This window comes from Amphiura filiformis, chromosome 14, assembly GCF_039555335.1.
Source record: "Amphiura filiformis chromosome 14, Afil_fr2py, whole genome shotgun sequence".
Taxonomy (NCBI): domain Eukaryota; kingdom Metazoa; phylum Echinodermata; class Ophiuroidea; order Amphilepidida; family Amphiuridae; genus Amphiura; species Amphiura filiformis.
The window spans coordinates 28056858-28067090 of NC_092641.1; the positions used below are offsets into that span (position 1 = coordinate 28056858).

Genomic DNA, 10233 nt, shown 5'->3' on the forward strand with positions numbered 1-10233 from the left:
ATTTATTCCACTTTTGCACCATATTTCATCAGTATAGCTTGAAAATAGCACAAATTTTCGCGCTTCGCTGGCATTTATACCATAAACTTATTCTGTCGCCAAAATGGGCTGGATTCACTATACTTCAAGAAATTTTTCCACCCCCCCCCCATGTCAAAAAGAAATCTACGCCACTATGGCGGGAGTTTAAAAGCACGGGCCCTGAACAAAATATGATGCATGCGCGCATACTGCCAGGCAAAAAAATTGCAAATTGTGATGATGCGTGAGTATACTGCAAGGCAATGATGTCAGAAGTCAACTCATCTATAGAATGAAATGTTCTGAATAAACCCAAACAAATCTGCCCAACTCAACCTCGAAATCAAAATATGACTAAAACTAGGAACGACCAAGGATCTGATCGAAATGCCGCTTTGCCTCTGTCCATATCTGTACCATACTCGTGTCCAAGGTTCTAAAATCGGGCAGATCAAACGTCCTATGGCGCGGATTATCCATCCTATAGTGTACCATCCTCAGCTCATGATAAGGATCAGCAGATCGAGCTGATCCTCCAAGTTTTACTCCATGAATTTTAAAATAATACACATTCTTTAATTGCAATATGTTTTTATCTCTGCCAATATTTTGAGGATGCGGTCTCCCCGGACGATACTGATTTCTTTCAAAAATACTGTCAGATCTGTATGAAAATGTCGTCCTGTTTGGTCTACCAAAAAACCAATTGTCAAGTCTGATCGAGCTTAAGGTTTCTAATGTAGAATCATCGATAAGATAATCGGGAATTTTTGTTTTTAACGGGTTCATTGGTTGGACGAATTCATCTACATCGACTTTAATCATCCAATCAACGTCGTGCTTATGTCGCCATATGCAGTCGTTTTCATGTGCAATTTGAATTTCTAAAAACGTTTTTCCTGACGACGGCCGATGAGGCCAAGGCACGACCGTAACATACCCTGCATCAATATAAGGCTTCATTGTTTCTCTTAAAGTACTGTTTTTATACGGAGCATTGTCGTAAATATAGAAATGTTCTACTCCAATGTAGGCATGGTATTCAACCCACTCTGGTAAAAACGTGTCCATATTTCGCACCATCGTACACATGGCAAGAAAATATCGTTTTACCGGCCATATCCCGGGTCGACACACTGTTAAATTCTCGTATGTGTCTACAAAAGCTTCGTCAAGATTTGTGATATTGAGAACGCTCAGCGATAATGTAAAATTTGACTGTTTTAAATAAATCTTTGGCATTGAACATGTAACTACGATTAAGAATTGAGTTAAATATCCGAAGCTTCGTCCATCTTGAACAACAGGATCGCTCATGGAAATATCACCGTTGTCAAAAACGCAGACGAATGCAGCCTGATGCCAATTTTGCGACAACCATTTTACACCGACAAAAATAACACTTTCAGTGGCTTCGTCTGCAAAGAAAGAGTGGATTACGGGCATGTTGGGCTTGTTGAGTTTTTGTCGGAGATAACAGGCGTCTCCAGGGGGGCTCGAGAAAAGGTAGTCATTATTTATGACATTGCAACTCTCCTGTTTATTTCGTGATGCCATTTGAGTCATTTTGGACACACGTTTTATATGCTCTTCGATTATTCGATTTCCAAAACGACTGGTATAGAAGATTAATGTAGTTACGAAAATGATGTAAAGCATCAAAATAACTAGGAGTATTATTGGTCTAAATACGTGTCGGTTGGCATAGTTGCAATATGAACGTCTTAATTTGCGTACAATCATCAGCATTTTCCGGAGTTTTCCTGCCACTTTTTACCAAGCACCCGGCCGGCACGAGCACCGTTTTCAGATCAGTTCTGTTGACTGTTGTAGTGTCATAATCATCGTCAACATGATCAAGTAGAACTTTCTGGTCCGGGTCTCACGTGATTCCTTTATGCCAACACAGTCTGCCAGAAGATTCTCATTTAATATTATCTGTCAGATATGCTGCAAGTGAAAATTGAAACATATTATTAAGGTTAGCAACTATTTTAAACTGTTACGATTTGGTAGTTCACAGAATCTTGCGAATAGTAGTGACCTTTGGCAAAAATTTCATTGATCATTTCACAGATATACTTTTGTAGGTCCTGTAGTTCTTGACTTGTATTGTAAAGAAGGCTGAAACAACAACACTTCAACAACACGTAAAACGTACAGAACTCATTAAGGGGTTGTTTGGAATGACAGGTGAGTCAGGGGTCAAAAACAAAATTTGTACCTTTTTGACCTCAGCACATGTGTATGTATGATCTGCCATACAAAAATTAAAAAACAATACCTCAAAGTATCATTTTTAATGTTTTTGTCATAATCACGCTTTTCTACAAATTTCATCTGTTTGTACCGGGGGCGTGTCTGTTGCCAGGTAGGCCTACATGACAGCATAGACACACGTTACAACCTTGAATAATAATACAGAATGACGTTATATTCTTCTTAACCTATCTTAGAACTGCCTATTATTTCAATTGTTATACTGTTCTGGTTGGTTTATTGCATATACTGTATAGAAATTATGCAATATGACGTCGAGCATGACAGAGTCATCTTCATTCAAATAAAATTCAGGTACCCGTAAGGTACCACGGAGCAATTCGCACGATAATACAATAAAACAGATGAAAGGTATGAATGGTTGTGGAATCGAATTGCAGACCTGTCCCTCTGTCACCTTAGAACTGCATCTCGTAGGCAATGGTAGGTAATAAACCAACCGGAACGATATAACAATTGAAATAACAGCATGTCTTGGTCTCAATTCAAGATGTGCAATTTGGACACACCTACTCGTTGGCTGATTTATACTTCAACAGTTCCTCAAAGTGATATCAGAAAAGCCACTATCTCATTGTTCATTGGCCCGCAGTATGCGCTCGCCCCTGGGGCACTCAACTTTAGAATTGATGGGTATATGTGCCTACATTTTGTACAAGCGTCGCGAAGTAGGCGCATATCAGTACAAAACGTTGGGTTTTTTTTTATAAAAAAAGGGTCAATTATGTACAATCAAAATGAAAAAGGGGTCATTGGGTATAATATTTTGAAAACTGAAGGTGCCTGGTCATCGGGTATAGTCGGCTTCAAAAGAGGGGCATATATTGACAGGCACATACCGTCAGCTCTAAAGTTGATGCCCCGGGTGCTCGCATTATATTTTGTTCATGGCTCGGCTTTTAAAACTCCCACACATCACAATAAGGCTATTGAAAAGTGTATAGAATAGCTAATGATAGACTGGTCCCTGCGATTAGTCGCGGACCCGAGCGACAATATAGTAAACACATCGAGTTTATAACACAAGTGACAGTAGTCGTGAATTATGGAGGGTTTCATTGAACTTCTACCAGCAAAATATGGAATAATACTAACACAAGACACCAATCGAGATGATGATACCAGCCATAATGGAAGGCTTGTATTTGACCTTCTTATGAATCCAATTTCGTGGCGAGAAGTTAAAAAGGTAATGTATATTTCAAGAAATTTGGGTTCAAAAATTCCGTATCAGCTCGTATCATCAATTCCGTAAATATGGCGTATAGAGGCACAACTTGACAATAAACTGAACTATTTAAACGTAAAGGACGCACTGGATACACATAAATTTGTGTTTCCTTGCTGGCGGAATAGTTGTAAAACTCATTTTTGTCAAAAAAGTTGGACAATTTATGAATTATGATTGGCAAAATAGCGAAAGGAAATAGACTTTTCCAACCATGTAAAACTACACTGGGTTGTTGACATGGTCGACATACATTAAGACATACGCATGTTCCTAAAGTAGGAGGTAAGTACTATAATTAATTGTTTAAAGTGCTCAACATACCAGCAAAAAGTCATAGGGTCATCAGAGTACAGGGACTTTGTGAAATACTGGGTACAAAAATAAAGTGCGTGAGCCGATATGCAACATCAAATATAAAAGCCGATTTACATAATTTCCCATGACCTTACAGAAGTGATCGTGCTCAAATATAAAACTATAGAGTTTGGTCCTTGATATGCACCATCAATTGTGTACTTGTGATCAATATTGCTAGGCAAACAATCACAGCAAACATGCCAAAATCCTCCCATTTCTCCTCCATTTACACACATATAAACCCATCCCTTAACAACAATAAATCAAGCAATATTTAAAAGTATAGGATTTGTAGAATGAACTTTTGCAAAATATCAAAGTGTTATTTTTCAATAATATATTGATTTAAATAATGAAAATCAATTTTGTTTGGCTGCTTCGACCAACAATACCTAGTCTACCCTTAAAAAGATAAGTAAAGAGGCTCTCACGACCTGAGACGAATATAACTAGATATTCGTCTCAGCTCACGACGGGAATCCATGTCAAGCAACAAGATTTCAACGGGTACGCCGTTGAATTGAAATGGGTTGTCAAGCTTTCGTCAGGTGTTGCACTGATTTAAAGCCAAGTCTGACGAAAGCTTGGCACATTTTTTCAATTCGACGGTGCATCCGTTGAAACATTGTTGCTTCATATGGATTCCCGTCGTGAGAGCTATAATAATAGCCTTATTGGCAGTGCCCTTTATGAGTAACTGTTACTGCAGCAACGTTAGTATTTGTAGCTGAGAATCCTGAGATTGGTACGATTTCATGATGGTGCATGGTGCAATGTCAGTGACTCTCACTCGGGGGCACCTTTGTTTCCAATGGACATTTTATTGTGAAATGTCATTGTACAAGGAATACATAAAACAAATTCCACACAGCCCCGAATGAAAAGTATTTAATTATCTTTGTAATCACTCAAAAAGCATTTGGTGTGAATTTTACATCCGAACTAGAGACTATTAAATTTTTACGAGCCGTTTTATTTTACATGTAAAGCCTATGGGGATGACGATTAGAAATGGACGGCAATATTGAAAAACCCTCATTTTGGGCTATTTTAGACACTAAAATGCCCATAAAAAAGAATAGCCTCTAATTCGGATGTAAAATTCACACACAATGCTACCTGAGTGAGTACAAAAATAATTAAATATATTTCATTCGGGGGCTATATCAAAAACAAAGGTGGGGGGTCTTCCTGTTTGAAGCTGTACTGGAATGTGCCACGGTTTTGGGGTACCTTTTCAACTATTTTGGTATCCACGGGTGGGTTTTCAATGGGGTCCATTTGGGCAAAAGTGCATTTAAAAGCACCTAATTTGTACAACAGGGGGCTTGTGTGAAAAATTGGTACACTGATGGGTTACAAAACAGCAAGTATAGGTAGAGAGAAAGTCAGCATCCGAAATTTGGCACATCCCCGTAAAAAAACCTTCCTTCAAAGAACCCACTCCATGGTTCTCACTCTTCCTGAAGTTTCATGTCGGTAGCCTATGCATGGCATTGTAATCGCTTGTTTGATACAGAAAAAGTGGGGATGACGAGTTTTGATCGGACCATCGATCCTCTAGTAAATAGAAAGTATATAGGGAAACAGACACAGTATCATTAAAATACATATTGTAAGCCTATCATCATGTGCTAACTTCCCGATCGCAGTGTGCTTGTCGTAGCTCATATTCAAACAAAATGTATGTTTAGGGAATCATTTTGGGTTCACACAATTTGAGATGTTGGCTGAGTGACGATTTTGGCCTGGATTTCGGAAATTCACCGTTTATAATAAATTGTCTATTAAAACCCCGTACACATTTATAAGCTTCCTCCATCTTATCTTTTCGGATTTAAATGTCTTCTTACCTTCATTATCAGCATCAAGAAATTTTGCTTGCTTTCACCTCATCTCCCTGGTCTATGCTGCACCACCATAGACCGTAAAATTTGACATAAACATGATAAAGCGTCATGCAACCATGGAAATAGAGGCTGTTTTACGCTGTTCGACCGGTCACATGCACTGCACGGTATAATAACATTATCGTAAAGTGTAAATACTTTTACCATTACACCATAGACCATCACGTACCACGTACAAAGCATGGGTGACCTCTCTATTGTCATGTTAATTGCATTTTAGTTACGTCAAATATAAGTTGGAGGTCACCGGGTATATAGACACTTTAGCTCACTCACGATTGATCAAAATACACAAACAGTTCGATTTGGAAGCCCAGGGGGTACTCAGTACAAATGACCATACGGGGACGTGCCGCAAACATGGGTAGCATTTTCAGCCTTCTGGTATATCAATGACCCCTTTTTCAAAGCCTATTTTGGTATATGAATGGGTCCTTTTTCAAAATTTTCTCAATTTTTTTGGAAAACAGCCCAATTTTTCCTTAATCTAGCCAAAATTTTCAAAATTTTCCCAAAATGTTGGGAAAATTTGTAAAAAAACTAAGACAATTTTGGGTAAATTCGGCCGAAAATTTTGACTTTTGGTATATCAATGGGTCCAAATTTCTTGAAAAATTGGTATATTTATGGGTCTACTTCCAAAATCTCAGCGGCACGTCCCTACCAAAACCAAACTTGAGTACCCCCCCCCCCCCGGGTTTGGAAGTAGGTATAAAAAGGAGTTCGATTTTCAGAAAGCATTTCTGTATGGAGAACATTGCATTGATCATCGAACTATTGAATTGAATAAGAAATAGCCCGAAAAGGGGGATATTAATAATCATAGTTTAATATTCTTATTTAGTTATTTACGTTCATGAAGATAAAAATTCCGAATTCCGGGGGGGCATTCACATGAAAACATGGTAAAGGTGGTACGGGTACATGTGCGGTGGTCAAATGTCCCTTTTTCAGGCTGTCCGGCACACACCGACACCGCCTGGCTAATAATTATTTGGTGGAGCAGAGACACTAAAATGAATACACGGGATCGATACACGTGAATTGCTATGCACGATTTTGATATCAGACGAAAATCTTCCGATACTGGGTTAGAAATTGATGAATATCTCCCGCAAATGAATTTTTCTCAAGAAACCAGATGTGGTCTCATACACTTGAAAATACCTGTTGAACAGATATGATAGTCGCTAGAATGCGCTTTGAAAATTGGCCGTGCGCTTTGAACTCAAAATTTGACCATTTTATATTGCGTTGGTCCTGTAATGGACTACAGCGTGCAGCGTGTAGTACAGCTGCACTCACTGTAGGCAGTATAAAAGTCGATGACCATTGACCTCAATGGGGTATACAAGCTTATCCGCACAACCAAGATCAATTACCTGGCTATTGTGAGTAGCCTTAGTTATGTCCCTCGACTAATTATTAGTTTTAAAGAGCTTTAAAGGTTTGAACCAAATGGCTGGCGTGGCTGTGGATTCAACCTACCATGGCCATTCCTGCCATGAAGATATAGGGTCGATGACACTGTGCGGCAGCCCAGTCCGACAGTTCCTCAAGACCCACATTTGGATCTGATCCAGCTCTTTGGGCGTCAGATTCTGACAATTGTAGCTCTTTAAGCTCAAATTTGGAAATAAAATGGAATTTTTAAAGCTCCACAGCGTTTTCAGTTCATTTTGCCCGAAAATCAGTTCTTGGTTCCCAAAGTTTGGCGCTTTTAAATTTAAGTCGATTGCCCCTCCGGAAAAAATATATACTAAAACTTCCTCAGAACCCATGGTTTGCATGCAATTCTGCATAGCGCATGCGTTGTATGTATTTCTGTAGTACTGTATTTTGTATTTTCTTGGAATCTTTTGCGCTTTGGTTTCTGTAAAGTGTGCTGAGGCTTGTGGATCAACGTCTATAGCGTTGTGCTTGTGTGTAGCGCACTATAAATCACTGCGCTTTTCTTTTCTTTTCTATTTTTTTTCACCATGGAAGAAAGTGGTTTTCTTCAATGGTTTCACAGCACTGCAAAACGTCGAAAAAACATTTGACCTCCTTCAGCACAATAAGAGTATTTGCTATTTGTGTCAATAATACCGGCTTACTCCCTTAATACCATCATACTCCAATAACAGAAGCAGAATCTATTGAAAATTACGTAATATGCATTGAAAACTTAAGAAGTGTCTTATTTGAGAACACCACTCATAACGGGTGCAGTTAGACAATACAGTACCAAGTACCTTATTCATGCTTACACCGTTATAATAATTATTGCTACTAATGCTAAAGTCATGACTTAGTTATTTTTAGCGCTAACTCTGGAGTAAATTGTTTTAGACGAGTAAATCATCGAGATACTCTTGATGATTAGACATCGAAGGCAGCTTCTTCATAAAAAAAAGTTTCTTGAAGATAATGCAATGATATACAGGAATGTGCTCCGGGAGTATACTAATTACTATAGTATAAACGTTCTGGTAAGTTTCAATTTTTAACAAATCTTATGTTTCTAGATGTTATATATAGTTTTTGTGTTGTGTTGCGAATTTGATAAGTGTTCAAAGGGACGCTTGGGAGTTTGGAAAGCGCATTACATTTCTTTTAAATTTTGTACATAAAAATCTTTATCGTATGCAATTTTACATAGATTTCATGTATTTTCATTTGTTTTCCCGATTATATTTGTGGTCAAATTATTAGTAAATGGAAAATGCGAATCAGTGTTGCATACTAATGTGTTTACATCAAGACAAGTATAATTATGTTACCGTTAACTATTATCATAGCATTTGCATCATGGAATAAAATATTGTTCAGAAAATAATCATGATAATAAAATATTAATCAGTTCAATTTTATGATCAATCAAAGTCTTTGATATATGACCATAGGCTAACCATCGTAAAATCGATCGATTTCCAATTCATTGTCAAATTTCACTGCATGATATCACTTTTTAAACACTTGCGTTTAAACTTATTTGGCCTATAACTTAAAAGGAGGCGTTATTTACGATTAACACTACAACACATTTACATCCTGATAACATTAACACCCATATGCTCCCATACATCTGTACATGTATTTGTAACACCATTACAAACATTTATGAATATATGAGTATGAACGTGTTGTATATCTGCAAGAATCGCAAGTAATGCTATAGCGCACCTATATACGAGTTGAACTTTAGTCAAGTGCTTAAAAAGTGTCATAAATGAAACAAATTAACGGTGTTTTAAAAACTACGAAGTTATTGTCCATTTGCACTGCTATAAAAACACTTTTTACGGTAAAATACTGGATCTTCGCTGCCAGTAACGCGATTTTTTGTGTGGATTATTTCAAATTTTGTCAAAATTTCCACTCCCCTATGGCGGAAATATCCCTAGTATTATTATTTTCCACCTCCAGACGGGGGTACTCATATTTAAAACATGTTCATTACACTCATTGAACGATGTTGTCAACAAATAAAAAGTAAACCTATCAAAACGCAACATTGTTATGTATTGTTTTCTACCAGCACCGCGTGGGGTTTGGGGTGCAATTGTAGGCCTATCACGTTCACTGCGCTCATAATGATAGTTGTCAAAAATAAAAATTAAAGCCTAACAATTAAACAATCGAGTTAACAACGTCACGAAATTGCCTGATTTGCAACAATAAAAAGCCCCATAAAAATATTATTATTGCCCATGTTGCATGAGTTTACGTTCTTATAACATTTCAAGTTCGGGATCACATCCATGTATCCAACATGAATGATCTTAATGAGATTTGTTGTTCTGTGGTAAAACTCACTATAAAATACTACATTACTCTCATACTGCGACGAACAGGTAATTAGTCCGCCTATTTTATGTGTTAACATTATGGTTAATTATTAATTTTTTGTTCTTTTACTTGTCATAAATTGCTGTGTGTGTGGGGGTGTGTAGGGGTGGGGTGGGTGGGGTTGTATGTGTGCTTCATAAGTACCGAATATGTTGATCCCGGGATAGTGCGAGGATAACGAAGTGAAGGAAAGTCTACCTTATGATTGCTGGTTATGTCATGTATTTGCGGCGTGTTTATTTTATGCAACTAAACGTGGGCCACAATTTAGGGGCCTACTCTAATACGTAACCCTAACCCTAACCATAGCCCGAAAGGGTTAATGGTTGCGGCCCATATGGTTGAAGAAGTAAGGGTGTGCAGTGATATGGGCAGAAAGAAATAAATCACGGTGAAACCCACCCTGGTGAAATCGAGACAAAAATTATTATGTTATAATATAATTCCCCTTATTTAATAATTAATTTCTAAATTACCGGGTTTGCCGTGTGTGGTTCAGGGTGGGGATCATGGGTAGGAGCTGGTAGGCCTATACGGCGAGACGCGTGTTCGCAACCGGGGTTCGCATATATTCGCATATTTTACAGTTGTAGGACCATCAGC

The 10233-nt window shown here is 37.9% G+C and overlaps 1 protein-coding gene across 2 annotated transcripts; it reads right to left on the minus strand.

Moving 5' to 3' along the window:
* Positions 1–198: 198 nt before the first annotated feature.
* LOC140168990 (uncharacterized) lies at positions 199–5833 on the minus strand. Of its 2 annotated transcripts, none has more exons than XM_072192286.1 (2): positions 5743–5833; positions 199–1971 (listed from the first exon to the last, which is right to left on the minus strand). In XM_072192286.1, the coding sequence occupies exon 2, from the start codon at positions 1768–1770 to the stop codon at positions 382–384; it is 1389 nt and encodes a 462-aa protein (XP_072048387.1). In that variant the 5' UTR covers positions 1771–1971; positions 5743–5833; the 3' UTR covers positions 199–381. The 2 variants fall into 2 exon arrangements, with proteins under 2 accessions (XP_072048387.1, XP_072048388.1); XM_072192287.1 differs by having other exon boundaries at positions 5691–5827.
* Between the last annotated feature and the right edge of the window lie 4400 nt (positions 5834–10233).